General features: G+C 54.0%; 6 protein-coding genes across 6 annotated transcripts; 4 read left to right on the top strand and 2 right to left on the bottom strand.

Moving 5' to 3' along the window:
- Positions 1-1,273: 1,273 nt before the first annotated feature.
- PFLUO_LOCUS5721 (uncharacterized protein) lies at positions 1,274-3,149 on the top strand (the record flags this gene model as incomplete). Its single annotated transcript, XM_073783194.1, has 3 exons — positions 1,274-1,813; positions 1,862-2,096; positions 2,146-3,149. The coding sequence occupies 3 exons, from the start codon at positions 1,274-1,276 to the stop codon at positions 3,147-3,149; spliced, it is 1,779 nt and encodes a 592-aa protein (XP_073639774.1).
- A 274-nt stretch (positions 3,150-3,423) lies between these two features.
- On the top strand, positions 3,424-4,475 carry PFLUO_LOCUS5720 (uncharacterized protein; the record flags this gene model as incomplete). Its single annotated transcript, XM_073783193.1, has 4 exons — positions 3,424-3,468; positions 3,516-3,604; positions 3,676-4,079; positions 4,144-4,475. 4 exons carry the CDS (start codon positions 3,424-3,426, stop codon positions 4,473-4,475), a joined length of 870 nt encoding a protein of 289 aa, XP_073639773.1.
- A 712-nt stretch (positions 4,476-5,187) lies between these two features.
- On the bottom strand, positions 5,188-7,723 carry PFLUO_LOCUS5719 (vacuolar protein sorting-associated protein 1; the record flags this gene model as incomplete). The annotated part of the gene is made up of 8 exons (XM_073783192.1): positions 5,188-5,356; positions 5,408-5,492; positions 5,545-5,803; positions 5,856-6,497; positions 6,545-7,286; positions 7,352-7,419; positions 7,537-7,606; positions 7,701-7,723. The coding sequence occupies 8 exons, from the start codon at positions 7,721-7,723 to the stop codon at positions 5,188-5,190; spliced, it is 2,058 nt and encodes a 685-aa protein (XP_073639772.1).
- Positions 7,724-8,050: 327 nt separating this feature from the next.
- PFLUO_LOCUS5718 (H(+)-transporting V1 sector ATPase subunit A) lies at positions 8,051-10,051 on the bottom strand (the record flags this gene model as incomplete). Its single annotated transcript, XM_073783191.1, has 4 exons — positions 8,051-9,004; positions 9,059-9,726; positions 9,789-9,873; positions 9,941-10,051. 4 exons carry the CDS (start codon positions 10,049-10,051, stop codon positions 8,051-8,053), a joined length of 1,818 nt encoding a protein of 605 aa, XP_073639771.1.
- A 752-nt stretch (positions 10,052-10,803) lies between these two features.
- On the top strand, positions 10,804-13,908 carry PFLUO_LOCUS5717 (uncharacterized protein; the record flags this gene model as incomplete). Its single annotated transcript, XM_073783190.1, has 7 exons — positions 10,804-11,157; positions 11,215-11,243; positions 11,299-12,025; positions 12,078-12,233; positions 12,469-12,739; positions 12,790-13,766; positions 13,816-13,908. The coding sequence occupies 7 exons, from the start codon at positions 10,804-10,806 to the stop codon at positions 13,906-13,908; spliced, it is 2,607 nt and encodes an 868-aa protein (XP_073639770.1).
- A 1,271-nt stretch (positions 13,909-15,179) lies between these two features.
- PFLUO_LOCUS5716 (uncharacterized protein) lies at positions 15,180-17,086 on the top strand (the record flags this gene model as incomplete). The annotated part of the gene is made up of 5 exons (XM_073783189.1): positions 15,180-15,748; positions 15,800-15,894; positions 15,944-16,347; positions 16,402-16,882; positions 16,935-17,086. 5 exons carry the CDS (start codon positions 15,180-15,182, stop codon positions 17,084-17,086), a joined length of 1,701 nt encoding a protein of 566 aa, XP_073639769.1.
- Between the last annotated feature and the right edge of the window lie 3,518 nt (positions 17,087-20,604).

The raw sequence follows: 20,604 nt of genomic DNA, 5'->3' as shown, positions 1-20,604 counted from the left end.
AACAACAATGGGAGCCATGATGGCTAGTCAATTACTGGGATAACTATCATCAACAATACTCTTGTTGCCCTAATTGACTGTGGGTTCTCAGTAGGTATGAAACGTGTGTCCTGGAACCTGCCGAGTGCTGGTCTCGGGTGGGCCTTAATTTCCATCCCAGGGGAAAAAGGAGAGCCTCGGCGCTCCAACGAAGAAATTAGTGAGAGCTGCGGGATTCAAGTCACTATTTGTACTTCCGATGGAAGACCTGGAAGAATTTGAAATCTTATGGCTAAAATATAAACCGGAGGAGTAGGATCATGGTCCCCAGATCTATACTGCCATGTCCGAGAATGGTTAGCCGCCTAGACCAGCAGTTGGATCAGGGGAAACCGAAACCAGCTCGCCGTGACCAGTTTGCCTCTCACCGCGCAGATATCATGTTCGGGATGAGAGCCATGGGATCATTTTTGCCCGCATCCACTGCTCTAATGCCCGCTCTCGCGAGTTTGTCCCACGATGACTGACTAGGGTCGCAGTGGAAACGATCTTGGCAGACCACATGGGTTCAGAGGGAGTCAACCGAGAACTACAGCTCTGGTCGGCACGGTTGCCCCTCTGGGTCACTCGTAGCTAGTGATCGACTGCACCTAGAAAAGCACGCGCCAAGCTATGACGATGTGATGGCCCGTCTCTCACTGCAGGCGCAATCCTGGCCCAACCCTTTCAGGCAACATGGTGCCGCAACGGCAGACCGTGTGACGGAAGTCCGTCCTACGAGTGGACGACTGGTGCCGACAGAGGCTGCTGTCCGTCAGGTGGGCACTGGGCTGGTTGATGGTCATGGGGAGTAGGTAGCGATGAAGAGGGCAGGTGAGAGGCCATAGTTATCTCTCGGACATGTTGACGGGGAAAGGATTCCAGCCTGCCAGAAGGTTGAGGGTATACTACGATGCAAAGGCCCTAGGAGGGTCTAGGGTTCAGCACACCCCTTCGACCCCCGCCGCCATTGGTTGTGAGAGCCAAGCTTTTGACGATCCCCTAAAAGAGCGATGACCTGAACTATGAACATCGCCAATCAGGGCCGGGCATCCGGCATGCTGCTAGCTAACTAGACGGTAACTCATTGGGTGGGGGAACCCTGTCACGACCTATGTATACTCGGCAGTCTGTACATCTTCCCCCTGGACGACACACAGCTCTCGATGCCTGTGCGACTCTGGTCTTCTTCTTTGCCTTCCTCTCATCGGCCCCTCCCCGCTTCTCTTTTCTTTTACTGTTCTCTCTGTCCGGCATGATGTTAACATGGGCTTGTCGCTGCCTGCCAGGGTTTAGCCTCATCGCATTGGCGCTGCTGCTGCTGCTTGCCTTCTCGGATGTGCTGAACGCACCTCGATGGAAAGGCGTGTTTGTTCCCCCGTCCTACTCGCCTGCCAAAGATGGTGCCTGGAGCTCGCTGTCTCGCGCGCAGCAATGTTTTGTCGTCTACGCCATTCTCGTGCATCTGCACATGTTTGGCTTTACGCTCCGTCTGAGCTGGTCTCTGTTCCGCGTCTTCAAGAAAACCAAACATGCCTTCGAGCGTCGCATCACGGAGACACCCCCGGTTTCGCCTGCCTCGAGTCGGTCGAGCTGGTCCAGTCGCCAGGACTACTCGGAAAAGCACCCATCGGAGTCGATAATCGAGAAGCCAAGCGTGATGGTTGAGGAGATTGCTGAGCAGCAGGAAGTGATCCATGCGATCATCCTACCAAACTACGGGGAGGACTTGAACACGCTGGAGACTACTCTCAACGTTCTGGCCAGCCATCCACGAGCCCAGTCGCAATATGAAGTAAGCCCTCTTTCCCCCACGCTTCTCAAGCAATGCTAACCAACCCAGATATATCTCGCCATGGAGCAAAAGGAAGAATCTGCCCCGGAGAAAGCTGCCAAGTTGACTGCGGCGTTCGAAAAGTCCTTTCTGCATGTGCGGTCGACCTTTCACCCGTCCGGGGTCCAGGGCGAGATTGCCGGCAAGAGCTCCAACGTGGCATTCGCAGCCCGTCGCATCGTGGAGATCCATCGCGCGGATCTGAAGGCCGAGGCTTGCAATGTGATTGCCACAGTGATGGACGGTAGGTAACCCATGGCCTCTGAGGGAGCTCATCTAATGTGTGGGAACAGCTGATACGCACCTTTGCCGGGATTACTTCACCGAAATCCGCCGCATGCACTACGCTCATCTCTCGGAAGCAGAGCGCTCGATCTATTGCTGCCCGATCATCTTCGACCGCAATTCCCACGAGAGCCCTATTTTGGTCCGATGCGCGGATCTGCTCTGGGGGTTTGCGGGATTGTCAACCATGTACCCGGGTTCGTGGCTCGCCATTCCCACTTCGGTATACTCTCTGCCACTCTCCCTGGCCGAGAAAGTGGGCGGGTGGGACAGTGGCCCCACGGCCATTGGCGAGGACATGCACATGCTGCTCAAGTGTTACTTCGAGACTGCCGGCAACGTCGTCTCGCGCGTGGTCTACGCACCCGCCAGCCAGTGCAACGTGTCGAGTGACCGCGCTCGGGGTTGGCGCTGGACTCTGGATACTTGCCTCGCGCGGTATCGACAAGCCCTCCGACACATGTGGGGAGCCCTGGACTCGGGGTTTGCCGCGCGACGGAGTATCAGCTACCTTCGTTTCGACCACCGGTGTCTATTCCTGCGCCCAAGACACTTCCTGCTTCTCCATATGCTCTGGGAAGCACACTTTCTGCCCTGCCACCTGGTGATCTTGATGGTCTTCTCTACCGCGTACACGGTGTCCGCATCTGCGACATCCCTCCATCCGATGGTCGCCTGGGCATTTTCCGTCACCAATATCCTGCGCACGATGGGTTTCCTGTGGATGAACCTGTGCCTTGTCTTGTATGAGCGCTGGCATGCACTGTGCCTCGAGGCCCGGATGCAAGACATGCGCGAGGCCCGGCTCGCCGACACGGGATGCTCGCAGCGGGTGTGGTACAAGCCCACGTACCTCCTGGAGCGAATCTGCTTCCCCGTGGCAGGAACTCTGTTTGGTGCCGTCCCCATGCTGCACGCCGTGGTCTCGCACTTCTGGACGGATCGGCTGGTGTACCGGGTTAGCAAGAAGCCGACGTTCAGCAGTCTGGTGGATGGTGTTTTACCCGTTTAATCTCTGCCTTGGTTTTTTTTTTTCTCCTTCATATATGAGTTGTGTCATGTACAAAGCTTTTTAATAGTCGACTTTCACCGGATACTACGAGACTACGATTAATCCGGAATAATAATGAAGAACCACATAAAGTTTACTTGAGTTAGTTACTCCGTGAGCGAGTTAGTCACACTCCACCTTCTCCAACTTTTCGGGGTCAAACATAAAAAGGTGGGGATGAACCCAGGATACCCCCCCTGTTACTATCATTCCTTCCCTGTTAACTGTTAACATAATGGCACCTACTCGTCGTGTCGCGGTCATCCAGTGGCATATCAAGGTGAGCCTCATGGCACAAGCTCACTGCATGGACTCACCCTCGTTCAGGAACTGGAGATCGACTACAACCATAACACGGCATGCAATTATATCCGACAAGCGGCGCTGCAAGGCGCTGAACTGGCCGTTCTCCCAGAGTAAGCAGCCCATATCTTCAATCTGCATACTTCTATCTTGAAAATCCCGTTACTTACGGGAACTCCGCCAGGTACCACCTCAGCGGCTGGGTCCCGGACGACCCCCTCTGGGCCCTCCAAGCCGCCGAATCAAGCAAGTACCTCACACGCTACCAAGCGCTCGCCAAAGAGCTCAACATCTGCGTCGTGCCGGGGACAATTATCGAGAAACACGAGGACCTCAACACGCCTACCAAGTTCTTCAACACGGCCTACTTCATCTCCAACGATGGGAGTATCCTCGGGTCTTACCGCAAGAAGAATATCTGGCACCCCGAGCGCCCGCACCTCACGTCCTCGGGCTCGGAGCGGCATGTCGCGTTCGATACGCCGGTTGGGCGCGTGGGGATGCTGATCTGTTGGGATCTTGCCTTTCCGGAGGCGTTTCGGGAGTTGATCGCCGATGGCGCCGAGGTGGTGATCATCCCTACCTTCTGTATGTTGTTTCCATTCCGTTTTCTGGTCTGTGTGGTATATATCCCGAACTTACATGGCAATAGGGGGAGCCAACGATGCGACCCCAGAAGCGCTATCGCACAACCCCGCATCGGAAGCCCTCTTCCTCGAATCAACGCTCACATCGCGCTGTTTCGAAAACACCTGCGGCATCATCTTCGTGAACGCCGCTGGTCCGCCAGAGGACTTCCTGGGTATGTCGCGCGTGGTCCTTCCGACCGTTGGGCCGGTGGGGAAGATGGGTACTGAGGACGGGTTGCTGGTTGTGGACATGGATTTGGGTCTGCTGGATGTCGCCGAGAAGAATTATAAAGTGAGGCAGGATATGAGCCGGAAGGATTGGTATTATGTTTATAGGCATTCCGTTTCGCAGTAGGTGTTTTATCTGGATTGGTTAGTCGCCCGTGCCATGGATATGTATGTAATAGTTGACTCGGAGCCTTCCTTAAAATGGGATAGGGCTCCCCTCGAGCCGAGTTAGCTCGGTATGCCGACCGCCCTTTTCCGTTTAGTATCAAGACCGGAAAGGCCCCGGCCTCCTCTACCTCCTCTACTTGATCAATCCTTCAGGGTACTGAGCAGAGCGAGTATCTACATGTATACTTCTGATGAGCAACCGGAGACGCTACAGAGTATATCGATGTGCAACCATTTCAAACAAGAGGGGATCTGGTTTCTAAAGCTAGTCATAAGAGTAGACGCAAAAATCATTAGAGGGTTCAGTCGTCATCTCGGCACAGGCTCATGGGCAGAAAGGCAAGAAACGCAGACAACAGACCGAGGGGGTGAGGATCGCCACTCTAGAAGGAGGGACGAGGCGCAAACTCCGAGTCAGAATAACATGCTGCAAAGATCTGTGGGGCATGCAAGACAGACAGGACAGACCCTCTCAGATCTATCCTAAACAAGATCCTAAGTTATAGACCGATCGAGGAAGCCAAAAACAGAACAGAGTATAGTGCAAAGGGATAAGGGGGAATTCACTTTAATTCAGGTCGTGCAAAATCACAAAGAAGATGCGAGGGGGCCCAACTCCGCCAACGCGATAGCTCAATCATACACACAATTCCAAGCCCGGAGAGTCGCTCTTACTGAACTTGGGCGACAATCTCGCTGGCGCGACCCAGGCTCTCCACCATCTGCTGGCATTCCTTCCGCCGGCGGATGGTGTAGTCACTCTCCTTCAGCAGGTCTTCCATATCGGTGTTGGTGTACATGTTCTGGAGTAGCTCGCGCTGCATCTCGTCCTTGGTGAATCTGGAGAATCGGTTAATAATTAGAGAAACAGACGATAGCAGATAAACATACTGAACCAGCGTATACATGACCGCCTTGGGAACCATGTCAATCATCGTGCGCTTGGTGATATTGAAGTACGATGTGATGAGAAGCTCTGTGGAAGGAGATTAGCATGCTGATCATCTATGAACCACGGTAGCACCTACTGATAACCTCAACCTCAATCGCTTCTTGCTCGGAGAGTGTGGCCGATGCCTTCAGGGTCGCGGGAGGAGCCTCCATGGCTGCCATCTTCTTCTTGTTCTTCGAGGCCCAGAAACTGCCGAAAAAGCCACTGCCGTTGGGGCTCTCCACAGTGGGATCCAGGGACGGGCTTTGGGCGCGAGCAGGCAGGGGCTTGCCGGTCTTGGGGTCGACTTGTGTCGGCTTGGCAGCGTGGTGACGTTCATTCACGATGGCCATCGCCTACTTGAAGTTAGTAGTGGATCTTTGAGATAAGAAACGACGGAAAACCTACGCGGCTTCCGTTGAGGAAATCTGGGTGGCCTGTGTTAATGTAGCATGCCTCCATGTTGATCAGATCCTTGACCAGCTTGTTGGTCGGTTCCATGCACTTCTTGAAGAAGGCGACGACCACGGCGTGGAACTTCTCCTTCAGCATGGGGTAGCGACGGAAGAGCTGCTTGTTCAGCAGCTGGCCCAAAATGCGAACCATCTCATCATAAACCAATGAGATACACTTCACGCTGGGCTCTTCCAGGCGCTTGATTTGTTGCTTCACGATGTTTTCGAAAGCGGCAGTTCCCACGAACAGGGCTGGCGACGGACCGGACGAGTTGTACAGCATCACCCGGATGTCACCGTCCTTGACGTGGTCAAAGGGGTCGACCGCCTTGACACCGTTCGAGTACAACTCGTGGAACACAAAGCTGATACGGGCACCGCCTGAGAGCTCAATGCTGGAGAGTTCCTGGTTCTTTCCCTCAAGGACTGTCCGGAATTCATTACTGAACTCAGTGATGATGTTCAGGATAATGTTGGAGGGGTTGCCGAGCATGGAATCGCCGAGCTGCGACAGCTCCGAGGTATACTTCTGAAGGGAGGACGAAATGCGGGCCTTGATATCGGGAAGCGTTTGCTTGATGTGCATCATAAGAATCTGGCGAGTGTTAGCTGATTTCCTTTTATATCTGACAGCAAACGTACCAAGTTCAGCTTCCGAGCCAGGTAGGGCGTACCGCAGTACGACGCCTTGTTCCGATACGCCTTGTGGTTCTCGAAAAAGTTCTTTTCGTTCTCCAGGGCGTAGGCGATCGGCCGTTTGTTCTCGATGTCGCGCTGGCCACGGTTGACCACCGGGACATAGCCCAGACGCAGAGGAATAATCCGTCCAGCGAGAATATCCACCACGTCGGTTCCTTCATCCATCAGGTCGACCTTGGACAGCACACCGATGGTGCGCTGGCCCTCCGGATCCACCTCACGCGCCAGCTTCAACCCATCCGAGTTGGCCAGATCTTGGTTGGCGGAGGTGACGGCGAGAATAATGGCGTTGGGTTTGCTGATATACTTGAGCACCATATCTCGAATCTGACGCTCAATATCCTTGGGCTGGTCGCCCACCGGCACCTTGGTCAAGCCAGGCAAGTCGACCAGGGTCAGGGTGAGGACGTTGGGCGAGTAAATGCGCAGGTTGATGGGCGCGGGCGAGATACCGGCGTTGCGACCAACCTTAGTCTCCGTCTCGCGCACAATCTCCTCGCGCATCTTGTTGAAGTCGTGGAACTTCTGGCCAGGTATGTGCAGGAACTCGCCATACTCGTCCACGTTCGCCTCGCTGTCGGTGGTCTCCAGCTTCTTGTCGCCATTCGCTTGCGTAGTCGGGGGTTTGTTGATCAACTGCAGGATAAGGGGTCTCCGAGTGACGATTCCCGAGCCACGGGGCAGGCTAGAAACGTAACAAAGGTTAGTGATCCCTCCACCGTCGCCACCCCACATGAGGACAAAACATACAAGTCCCGGCCGACGATATTCTCCAGCACTGAACTCTTTCCGCTGGACTGCGACCCGACGACAACAATCTGTGGCAAATCGATAGGGTTGTGTACCTGGAATCATAACCACGAGGTCAGCCCAGCCCGCGGGGGAGGGCGTAACGGGACGAAAGTTGCCACGCAGCATCTTAAGGAGATACTTACCCCGACCGTAGAGAAGACATCTTGTAGCTTGTTGACCAGCGAGATCAAGCCGGGATCGTTCAAGTTGACACTGCGACAGAGGTGAGAGTTAGTTTTCGGTCACCGGGGACGAGGGGACCAGGGGGGGGTGGGTGGTGTGGGTGTGGGTGTGGTGGGTTGCATACGACTGGCCAGACGGGGATGCCATGGCTGGCGAGGGTGTGAGCGAGAAAGAGGTCTAGACAGAAGTATATCGGACGAGTCTAGTAAGAGAAAGAAAGGAGGGCGAGGGAGAAGTATGGGAGAGGAATAATCAATGTTTTGGGTGGGAGATGAATGAAGAGAGGCAGAAGAAAGAGAAGGCGGTGATAAGACCAGGCCGGGCCAGTGACTGGGCCACGAGTTAGGTACCTAGACTAGGTACCAGCATTCAAGAGATCATGGCGGACCGAGAATAATGGATTGAATGATTCTTATTCCTCAAAATAAATAGCTACAGCGAAATCTCCCGAATCTCTAAAACAACATCACCTACTTACTCATCCGACACTGAGGCAAACCGCTCCGTCATGGACTGCAGGATCTTCTCGTACTTCTCCGTCACCTCCTGCTCGTTGTCCGGGACCTCGAACTTCATGCTGCGCAACGACGCCTGGAGATCTGCCGTAACCTCGCGCACCTTGCTCCAGTTCTGGCCCTGCGCGATGGCCTTCTGGGCCTCGTCGTGGAAGCCCATGAACGCCTTCATCATGTACTCCGTCTTCCACAGCGGGCAGAACTGATCGTAGTCACTGTAGCCGTTCTGCTGCAGGAAGTCGTCCTTGAGCATGGCCGCCACATCCAGGGTGATCTTGTCCGAGTCGCCCAGCGCTGCCTTGCCGACCAGCTGCACGACTTGATCCAGATCCTCGGACTTGGTTAGCAGCTCACGGATATGGTCGCGCAGGCGTGGGAAGTCGGGGTGATCCTTTTCGTAGTACTTGTCCAGAACGTTGGTATACTTGCTGTACGACATGGACGTGTTAACCGACGGGAAGTGCTTGCGCTGCGCCAGCTTCTTGTCGAGACCCCAGAACACTTGGACGATACCCAGGGTGCTACTGGTGACGGGATCGGAGAAATCGCCACCGGGTGGACTGACGGCACCGACAATGCTGACACTACCGTCACGCTCGGGGCTACCCAGAGCGGTAGTCTTGCCAGCACGCTCGTAGAACGAGGCTAGCTTGGCACCCAGGTAGGCCGGGAAACCTTGATCAGCAGGCATCTCTCCCAGGCGACCCGAAATCTCACGCAGGGCCTCGGCCCAGCGGGAACTGGAGTCCGCCATCATGGCCACGTTCTTTCCCTGGTCACGGAAGTATTCGGCGATCGTAATACCGGTGTAGATGGAGGCTTCACGAGCGGCGACGGGCATGTTCGAGGTGTTGGCGATCAGGCAGGTACGCTTCATGATGGGCTCCTTGCGACCGTCGATGGTAATGGAAAGCTAGAAAACCGACCAGTCAGTGAAGGTCGGGGAAGAACAGAGACTGATGCCTACCTCTGGGAAGTCCATCAAGACCTCGGCCATCTCATTACCACGCTCACCACAGCCAACATAGACGATGATGTCGCTGTTGGAGAACTTGGACACTGACTGAGAAATGACAGTCTTGCCGCACCCGAAAGCGCCCGGAATGCACACGGTGCCACCCTGCACACTGGGGAAGAGAGCATCCAGCACTCTCTGGCCGACAATGAAGGGAGCGTCGGCGGACTGCTTGTCACCCACCGGGCGGGGCACACGGACGGGCCACGTCTGCATCATTCCATACTCGGTCTTCTTGCCCTCGAACTCGACCTCCAGCAGCTTCTCCTCGACGGTGTAGCTGCCAGCGGGGGCTATCCGGGTGATGGTGCCCCGCGCCCGAGGGGGCAGCAAGATCTTGTGGTCGTTCACCAAACTGTTCTCAAACACGGTGCCCCAAATGTCACCGCCGGTGATGTGGTCACCGACCTTGTAGGCGGCCGGCTTGTACTCCCACTTCTTCTCGCGGTCCAGCGCATTGACGGAAATGCCACGCGGGATGTAGATACCCTTAGAGACGTCGGAGATGGCTCGGAGGGGTCGCTGGATACCGTCGTAGATGGTTTCCATCAAACCGGGACCGAGTTCGACGGAGAGAGGCTTGCCCGTTCGGGTGACCGGGTCGCCAACAGTCAGACCGGCTGTCGAGTTAGTTGGTCAGTAGAAGTCAAGACACACTCTAGGGGCGGCAGAGGGATCTCACCTGTCTCTTCGTAAACCTGGACCGTTGCCTTATCACCTTCAATGCGAATGACTTCGCCGACCAGTGAATCGAGTCCGACATGGCACTAGAATCGGGGTGGGTTGTGTCAGTCCAGTCCGGTGCTGGGGGGGAAGCTTCCAGCTGTCACTCACCAACTCGTACATGGCACAACCAATCATGTGTTCGGCCACTACGACAGGACCGGAGACGGAGAAGACGGCGCCATGGGGCTCAGAGCTCTGGCCTTGCTTTGCCGGAGCCATGGTGGAGGAAGGGGGAGGCGTGGAAGGGGATGAGGGTTGAGTGGTGGAGGACGACGTTGAAGAGGGCGAGGCGGGAAGCGGTGGGAGGTCTGGGGCGGGCGGTGATGCTGGAGGCACCGAATGATCCAGCCCTTGTATCAATTCCAGCAATGACGGTCGCGATCGCAGTCGACGCAGTCCCAATCCAAGCATCCGGGGTTGTTCTGTGGTGTTGGTCTAGTGTCAAGGCTGGATTTGGGTTGATGGAGCCCCTAAGCCGCTCCGGTGCTTTTGCGACTCCTTCCGATGCGTCGCGGTGGGAATCATCGTGAGTGCCATGCTGGATGGAGCCCAGTGAGGGCACTCGCCAGATCTTTTCAGGCGAGATCGGATTCTTCTAGTCACCCATCATGATTATGACCGTGTCCAGCACATCCCACCCGAAGCCCGGCCAGCCCTAACTGAACCCAACATCGTCCACACCGGCTTCCTCCTCCCCGAATAATGGATTTACAATACAGGCATTACTGAAACATCGCATGTGAAGGACGCATTTGCCCAACAGCATTTACACATGGATGACAGGTCGATCCTTCACGTGCCACTATGACAAGATGCCCCCCTCTCGGTTTCCCGGACCCCGGACCACGGTAAATCTGGAGCCGGCGGAGAGCCACACCTGTCATAATTCACTTTCATGCCTGCGATATAAAACTGTGCCGGTCCAAGGTCCAGTATAGATCACCCGATCGATATTGCGTGGAGCCGGAGCCATGGCCGCCAAGTCCCACCAGCGAGACAACACCACCGAGTACCACTACTGGGGTTACTCGTTTACCTGGACCGATCGCCACCGTCCGGCAGAGGAGCTACAGCCAATGGTGCAGACGTGCGACAGCCTAGCTGATGAATGTGTGCAGCGTCTCAACCAGCTTCCATCCCCCGATGGCGAGACCAAGACCTTCAAGAAAGATCTATACGGCTTGCTGAAGGATCATGCGGATGAAGATCCTAAACTGAAGGAGCTGTGGACACAGGTCAATACGGTTCCCGAATGGGTCGACTGGGACCAGATCCAGAGGGGACAAGATGTCTTCTTCCGTTATGGCCTGCCCATCTTGAACGTGGTAGGTGTTTTCTGAGAAGTGATCTTGATGTTGGTACTGACATGGATGTATCACCAGCTCAGCTTCCAGAGTTTACTCGGTGGAATGTATGCTTCTAAGCTCCCAACTAAGATAGCCCAAGACTAATTTTTTTTTATCTAGGGGCGCGATCCGAGTCGTCGAGACACTCGCCCGAACCGGTGGCTTTGGCGCCAAGGTTGTTCGACGCCGACTGCTAGAGACCCTCCAACATGTCCTCCAGGTCAACAGCTCAGCAGAGGGTATGAAACCCGGTGGCGAAGGCATGGTTTCCTCTGTGCGCGTACGACTCCTCCACTCGTCCGTTCGTCTCAAGATCTTAAGTCTGGTTGAACAAAAACCAGAGTATTACGATATCCAGAAGCATGGTACCCCTGTCAACGATCTGGACTGCATTGGCACCATCAACACCTTTTCCAGCTCCGTGGTCTGGCTCGGCCTTCCACGCCAGGGTATCTATCTCAGTCAGAAGGAAATTGAAGACTACATTGCGCTGTGGAGACTAGTTGCGTATTATATGGGCACGCCGACGGAACCATTCGAGTCCCCAACCAAGGCACGCGCCATGATGGAATCTCTCCTCCTCACCGAGATTGATCCCACAGATACTGGTAGGGTCCTGGCAAAGAACATCATCATCGGGCTGGAGAACACGGCCCCCGCTTATGCCTCGAAGGAGTTCATGGAAGCCATGAGCCGACTCCTCAACGGCGACGCACTTGCGAACGAGCTGGATATCCCGCAACCCTCTCTGTACTACCGGGTGCTGATCTGGGGGTATGTGTTCTGGGTAGTGTCGGCCTCATACCTTATTCCGAAAGTCGGATTTCTCGACCGGATCATGATTGATGTAAGTTATTTTTTCATCTTTCTGTCGAAGTCTTAACTGACTAGTGTTCCAGCTCCGCCGCAAACACTTCTATAAGATCATCCTCGACAAGAACATTGGACTGGGAGGCGAGTCTCGCTTTGAATTCAAATACGTGCCCACTCTTACACGTACTACACGTCTGGGAGAGCGGCGGTCCACCAAGTTCGAGAAACCGGGAATCGAAAACGTGGCGCGGATGGGGCTCTTCTGTGCTTTCATATCACTGCTCACTCTCGGTATGGGTCTGATCTTTGCCGCCAGGGCGATACCCTCGAATCAATTGTTTCTCGCTATTCAATCATGAGGGGAAAGAGTGTGCGAGGTTTCTTTTAAATGCCCAAATGCCGTTATGAATAGTCTTAATATGTTAAATACTTGTCGGTCACCATGACGCCACCTCAATACTATCACAACCATAGTAGAGAATCAAGCCACTCCATCTCATCAAGACCATCACCAGCATGGCCGGCAAAGGGCTTGTCGTGCCTTTCCTTGGCGCCCTACAAGCCTGCATCTCGGTACTGCTCACCATGTGCTACGGTGTCGCAGCGCGTCGACTCCGACTCATCCACGAAGCAACCATCAACGACATGTCCGGACTAGGAGTGAAGCTCTTCCTCCCTGCCCTGATCGTTGTCAATCTCGGGCGGCAGCTACATCTGGACACCGCACTAAACTACCTCCGGGTACTGAGTACGCAAGCACAATGAGAGAATTCCGAGTACCGATCTGATAACTCTTAGTATGGACCGCACTACATACCTGCGTCTCAATCATAGTAGCCCATCTAGTCTCCCGCCTCTTCAAGCTCCCGCACTGGGTGACACCCACATGCGCATTCAACAACCCCATATCACTCCCGCTATTCCTTCTCGAATCACTCAAAAGCGTGGGCAGTCTGCGAGTCCTCCTCCACGACGGAGAAAACATGTCCGACGCCATCGAACGGGCGCAGAGCTACTTCCTTATCTGTGCCGTGGTCGCCAAGTCCACGGCGTATGCCTTGGGACCGAGGATGTTACATGATGGCGTGGATCCAAACAGTAACCTCGGTGATCCGGAGGAGCGCCATCGCGCTGTCAGCATTCCCGAAGAAGATGAGCAGCTCACAGAGCGCACTTCTCTTCTGCCGAGGCGTGCGCAAATCGCTAGACAGGCGGCTGGTCGCCGCCTTCAGCACTGGAGTAAATGGGTCGGCTCGTTTTTCCCGCGCCGCATCAAGCAGGAACTGATGGCACCGTTTGGCTCGCCCTTTGCCGACGTGGTTATCGGGTGTACTATCCTCGGCGCGGTGCTGGGTCTAGTCCCGGCTCTGCACCGGGCATTTTTCTTCCCGGAGGAAGAAGGCGGGATATTCAGCGCGTGGCTGACCTCTAGCGTCCGTAATATTGGACAACTATTTACCACACTGCAGATGTTCATGGTTGGGTGTAAGTTGGGCGTCAGTTTTGAACAGATGATCGCATCTGGCGACTCGGGCCGGACACCAGTCAAGGCCATTACGATTGTTTTTCTGCTGCAGTTGGTGGTCTGGCCGGCGATGAGTATCTCACTGATCTATGGATTAGCCAGACGCACTACGCTGCTCGGCAGTGACCCTATGGTCTGGTTCACCACGATGCTCATGCCGGTTGGCCCGCCGTCACTGGTGATCTTAGGGTTAGCGGAGCTGGCCAAGGCGTCGGAGCGCGAGAAAATGGCGATTGCCAAGACAGTGACGGTATGAATGAGGAGAGTACGGAAAATGAAAAAGAGCTGACAGGTGCTAGATCATGTATGCGCTCTCGCCGCTTGTCTGTTTTGCCATCACCGGCGCCCTCACGGCGTCCGAGGCGGTGCTGGAGGCGAGATCGGAGACATGAACGGCATGACGTCTACAGGTCGCAGGGAGGAATGTGGCAACAGATCGCACATAGCATTATTTCGTTTTGATATTAGTTTACATTTACTATTTGACCGACCTTCATCCCATCGCATCCCCCCAAGCGACGATGTTGTTTCGTCCCATGCGCTCCTAGTTGTCCCTCCTCAAGCATCATTTCATTTATTTCTAAAAATCAAGTGTAGGTTAGCCCTCACATCCATCCTTTATATGGCTCATCACCAGTTTTCACGCCGGTGAGAAGGAGTACATACTCCGCATCCCTTGCAGACACACTCATTACCGCAAGTGCAACCCTGAGGGCCGGTACAGGTACAGGTCGATCCGCAGTCGCAGCCCATGATGTAGGTAGTGTAAGTAGTGTAGGTAGTGTAGTTGGGTTTGTAATATTATTTGATGGATTTCAGAATAGAAGTGACTAGCTTCATCGCTCCAATGGGCAGGATGGCTGCTTTATATATCTCCGGGTGGCCAGGCTGACGGCATCATGATGGCGTCAGTAGGCGGCGAACCACTGGAGGAACACTGTTGGTATTACGACCTATTGCAGTAGCCTCAGCTTTGGGTAGGCCTGCCCCGAGGATGTAGGGAGCTAGCGTATCGAGTAGCTTCCGTGAGACCTCTACTATGGAGGAATGATGCGCATCAGCTGATAAGCGGTGGTGTCAGTGCAACAGAGGACCTCCGTAGTCACCCTCCCATCCACCACACTCATCACGACACCTGGATCCAATCTGACCCACGCCCGATAAGGATTCCCGCCCGACAGAGGGGAACCCAACCCCGAACATCATCGCTCGGTCTCCCGTCCACCTTAGTTGCCTTCACCTCGCTTTCCCCTACCCTCAAGTAACAGGGTCACTCGCCAAACCTGTGTACCCGCAGCTCCGTTTGAGGTCTGCTCACCTGGTTCTGCCACAGAGCCAGGGTGACTGGGCAAGAGACACCTTCGACCTGGCCGACAATCCTCCCTCCATCGCCTCCGACCACCCCGACTCTTCCTTTCCCCTCGATTCCTCCTCGCCGGCTAGTAATTCCGGTGCATCTCCACCACTGTCAGAGTTACCGCCTACAGCTCCCCAGCTCGCCTCTCGCCGCTTAACCAACCCTCGCCGCCGCCCTCGTCCTTCGGACACACCGAGTCCCTCGACTGCGGGGACCGCATCTGAACCCGGGAGCCAGCCCGATTCCCGCCATACCGGCCGAGCCGCCGGCCGTTCTCCATCCCCCAAGCGCAGGCGCCTGGTAATCATGCGTGCCGATGGACTGTCCACAGCGAACGGCTTCTCCTCGAATGGGGTAGTCTCCACGCCCTCGAGGAAAGCCAGTCTAAATGGACAATCAACCGTCACCAACGGAAGATCCCATACGAATGGTGCCGGCAAGTCGTCGGCGAGCCCAAGCTACTTCGGCCATAACCGAGAGGAGGTGACGCGGATATTGATTCAGAGCTTGTACGAGCTAGGCTACAATGGGGCGGCATCCCTGCTGAGCTCGGAGAGTGGCTATGAGCTGGAGACCGAGAGCGTGGCAACATTTCGGAAGGCAGTGCTAGGAGGCCGGTGGGCGGAGGCTGAGAGGATTCTCATTCTGTCATTCCGTTCGGATGCGGCGTCACAACGCAGTGGCCAGAAGTCACCGTCCGAGGAGACCTTGGCATTAGCCGAGGGAGCCGACAGGAACGAAATGCTCTTCCTCCTGAGGCAGCAGAAGTTCCTCGAGCTACTGGAGGCCCACGATCTGGGTGCTGCGCTTACGGTCCTCCGACAAGAGCTGACTCCATTAAATCATGACATCGAGCGGCTGCATGCTCTCTCCAGGTAAGGCCTCCCGTGCGGGGTACAACAAAGAACATATATTAACCCGCATAGTCTCCTCATGTGCCCGCCGGAGCTCTTACGCGACCAAGCAGTGTGGGATGGGCCGGTCAGCTCGTCTCGAGAGCGCCTTCTAGATGAACTATCGAGTAAGTCAAACCGAGGTCGGACCTCCAGTTCATACTAACTCCAGAGCAGAATCGATTTCCCCGTCTGTGATGATCCCCCAGCACCGGCTTGCCATCCTATTAGACACCGTGAAGCAAAGCCAAATCAACAACTGTTTATACCATAACACCGCCGAACCCCCTTCGCTCTACTCCAATCACATGTGCGACCGCAACGACTTCCCGTTGGACATTAGCGTCAACCTGACACAACATTCGGATGAAGTCTGGTACTGCGAGTTTTCACATGATGGCACCAAACTGGTCACTGCGGGCAAAGACCGAAGCGTGCTCATCTACGATACGTCTAGCTTCGCCGTGCTTCACAGGCTCGCCGACCATGGGGACGGGGTTGCATATGTGAGCTGGAGTCCGGACGATTCGAAAGTGATATCGTGTTCACAAGACAAGAAAGCGCGTGTGTGGAGCGTCGAGGTAAGCGTGTCTCTATCAATACAGAGGGGCTGTCTATACTAACAAAAACATTAGACTGGTCGGTGTCTGCTGACCATCAATCAACACCGTCAGCCGGTCACCGCGGCCGCATGGGCCGCAGACGGGGAGTCGTTTGTCACGGCGTCTCTGGATGCGAGCTGCCAACTAGGTCATTGGAGTGTACGGGGGCAGCCGTTGTACATGTGGCATGGCGGGTTCCGTGTCCAAGATTGCGCTATCAGCCCTGACGGCCGACGTCTTGTAGCGGCAGACACAGAAGCCAAGATCCATGTGTACAATTTCCTCACTCACGAAGAGGAGTATTGTCTCCCGCTTCCGAGTAAACCGACCTCGGTTGCCATCAGTCGAGACTCGAGACACGTTCTGGTGAACTTGCAGGAAGGCGAGATTCAGCTGGTGGACATGGAGACTACTGCCGTGGTCCGGCATTTCCGAGGCCAAAAACAGGGCGAATATGTGATTCGAAGTACATTTGGCGGTGCTGCTGAGAATTTCGTTATTAGTGGCAGCGAAGGTGAGATTTCCTGTCCTGGTCGGTTACGGGATACTACTAACTCATGCCCCAGACTCTCGCGTCTACATTTGGCACAAGGAGAACGGAACACTGGTCGAAACATTGGACGGTCATGTCGCAGGATGCGTCAACTCAATATCCTGGAACCCGGCAGACCCAGGCATGTTCGCGTCGGCGGGCGATGACTGCATCGTGAGAATGTAAGAACTACCTTTTTTTTATGTGTCGTTGCCATCCATATATTAACAAATACTCGCCAGCTGGTCTCGAGACCACGACCGAACTCGCACAAGTACAGGTCCCGCGCCACGTCGAGGAATCGCACCATCAAATGGATTTACGCAGACGAGCGCATTGCGAACCACATCCTCAGCCTTTTGAAACGATTTTCTCTCCTCTCTTCTTTTCTTCTTCACCTCACTCCCTCCTCTCCGCCTAGAGAATGCCTTTTATGGCTCCCCTGTCTCTCTGTCTCGTGCCATTCGTTTGCTCCTTTTCATTTTATTTCATTCTCACATGTATCACGGTCAAGGGACACACATACCCGGAGCTTTTTTTTTTTGGACTGAAAGACGACGATAAACCTTGCTTTGATTCTTTTTTTCACGCGTGCTTCCGTGGCGTTTATTGATTTTGTCTCCCGCTCTTCGGCATATACATTGTACGTAGCAGTCTTGGGCAATGGTGAATTGTTACGCGATCCGGTCTAGTGTGCCTGTTTGGACAGCGTCTAGAGATAAAGTGGTAATAGTGGCCCTTCGGCTTGCATAGGGCTGTTCCAGCAGTACTTCAATTGGCCGGTCTGAGCGGTGTGAGAGAGCTCGCATGAACCGTTTGGTCTTGCAGCATCGATACAGCCACACGCGGGGTTGAGTGCCATTCTCCACGGGAGCAAGTCTCTCTTCCTCCTCATGACACCGAGCCTCCAAACTCGTCCCGGTGCCAAGCGAGTGGTGCGCTTCTTGCTTTGATACCCTCCAAATACTCTTTGCTCGTACTTCCAAGGATTCTGGAAACTGGGCTCCTTCGCACTTCGCTTCCTGGTACAAAGCGCGCCCTCGAGAGGACAGGGCCAATCCACCATGGTCTTCCGCGCAGACAGCCCCGTCACACTTCCTAATGGTCGCCTGGTGTGTGGCCTGCACGGACTCGTGATCTGTGGCATCTGCACCGTCGACTATAGCTTCATGGAAGAAGATGATGACTTTGAAGACTCTGACATGGATAATGACGAAGACGGTGACGATGATGAAAATCACGTTCCTTCTGAAAACCCTCTGGGGGGCAGATTTATCTATAGTCCTCTTGTTCCGGGTGTAGGTAGGGAGTGTACGGTTGGTACGGGACGCGTGATCCCTACAAAGTTTCATCCTCCAAATTCAAGTGATACGCCGGAGTCGCTTTTTCCACTTTCCATTGGAAGAAGGTCTTCGCCACATGTACGTCGGTTCATTCGTTCGTCCAACGTTGGCACTCAATTTCTTATTTACACCGATGGAGCGTGTCTGGACAACGGCGGGGCGAACCCAAGAGCCGGTTGTGCCTTCGTTTTCAAACCTACTACACAAAACCCCTCAGTCCGTGGCTATGTAGCCTTTCGTCTGGAGGACGAAGGACCCACCGGTGAACGAAATCTGCAAACAAGCAATCGAGCAGAATTGCGCGCCGTCATTGCAGCATTACGATTCCGACATTGGCCTGGAGAAGGCGCTGATGGGCTAGTCGTTGCAACGGATTCCGAATACGTGGCCGAGGGGATAACAACGTGGGTCCGAGGATGGCTACGGAGGGGCTGGAGGACGAGCATGGGGGCGCCAGTCAAGAACCAGGATCTTTGGCGGTGTCTGCTCGGGGAGGTGGACTTCTGGAACGAGAAGGGAATGAGCATTGAATTCTGGCGTATTCCAAGAGAATGGAACACTGAGGCGGACCGCCATGCTAAAGAAGCCGCTAATCAGGTCCCAATAGACAAATTCGCCGACTTAAAGGGCGTCCTTTGTTAAACTTCAAGGCAGACACTTCGTTATCTCGACCGGAATTCATCTCACGTTCCAAAGGCGATTTGCAGGAGGGTCTCGGGATTAAATCCCTTTTCGGTTATGTATGTTATTTGAGTCCTCTGGGAATCCGCTTCTCTGGTAATTGGACTACTGTTCTGGTTCCTTCCTCGTTCAGCCTCATTTCTCTCGTCCTAGTTCACATTAACCTAACCTGACAAGCAGACCGTTACACTGGGGAAGTGATTAGGATGTACAGTAATTTCAAAGATGCGTAGACCTTTATGGACCGAGAGAGAGAGAAGGAGAGGGCGCAAGTGGGTACGATTCTAGTGGCCGGCTCACTAACTATATCCGCTTATACATTGGGGGGAAATACTCTATAACTTAGCGGGACCACTGATAGTTGTCTGGTTAGGATTTCATACATCTGTCCAGATAAAAGGTCCAATTGGTGTCTAGAACGACCAAGGTATGATTATCGTTTTCACAATTGTCTCTGATAGTTGCTTTGTAATTTGGTGTTGGGTCCTATCCTCACGGAGAAAGACATCGCCACCTCCCAAGCAGCCTTCCCAATCTTCCTCCCACTCTGATCCGCATGTAGCTGACGCAAATCTCCGCCGCCATAGACGAATAACAATGCGGCAGAGCTATTAAGCGATATGCCTTGGAGTAACTAACTACGACCTCTCCACAGATGGAAGGATCGTACTCCACAGGCCTTGGCGACACAGGCCGAGAAAAAAACGGTATATTTTCCGGCAATTAATTCCGTGAGGTGCCCCGTTACAGTCTCTTATCTTTAGGGGTCCGTTTTGGCAGCCTCGATGTTTGAGTCATGCGCATCATCAAGTCAGTAGTGAACAAACGTTGGGTCGTTGGTCATAGTTGGTTACAGATTTGCTCAAAACCCATGGATCCAGTAAATTTGGATCGGTACCTGAGATTCTCAACATCAAAGCGGTCTATAATTAGCCTTAAATATGGTAAAACATGTTTAATAAAGTGGAACGGAGGCCAGAGCATTTGGCCCCAACTCCACCTCAGTGCTTAACTAGCGTGGTATATTCACTGATCGGCATCAGCAGTATTAGTATTGCAAGATAGCCTACTGTTGGAGCCAATCGTACACCAAATAGATTAGCATATTGAAAGTTAGATCCGCAGCGATAAAAACGTTACATGATGCGTTCTTGCGTCTGCCCTCTCACCTGTCCATGCCTTGTAAGGCTTACAAAAGGGAAAGAGGACTAAAGATAGTTCAGGCCTACAAATACCACACTGTGTTCCTCTACACTTGTGTTGAGAAGATATCCATTGAAGATCTAATTGTGCCTGGTCAAGGTGAACTCTGTTTCATCGCATTGCCATGTATTATGCACTCCTTCTGACCTTGGGCTCTGGTAAGTTATTGATTCTTTTACGGCCGAGAAGAGTCTCTCATCTTGGAAAACAGCCCTTACCGCAAGTGCCATTCCGGGTAGACATGCTCTCTTAGCTGGACGACAAGTCAGCCCAAGTGGAACTACATCGCCTACGTCTAGCAGCTCTACAGCGACTTCTAGCACCGCATACCCAGAGAGGACAGATTATGCCTTTCTTTGCAAAGGCAATGTGCTCAACACCAAAGTATGGAAGGAGTTTGATATGGACGCGTGGTCGGCCTTTTTGTTAGAAGTCCTGAGCATCTTGCGATGGGTTTGATGCTAATCTGAACCTAGA

The sequence above is a fragment of the Penicillium psychrofluorescens genome (genome assembly GCF_964197705.1).
Source record: "Penicillium psychrofluorescens genome assembly, chromosome: 3".
NCBI lineage: Eukaryota > Fungi > Ascomycota > Eurotiomycetes > Eurotiales > Aspergillaceae > Penicillium > Penicillium psychrofluorescens.
This window is presented reverse-complemented; position numbering and strand designations above follow the sequence as displayed.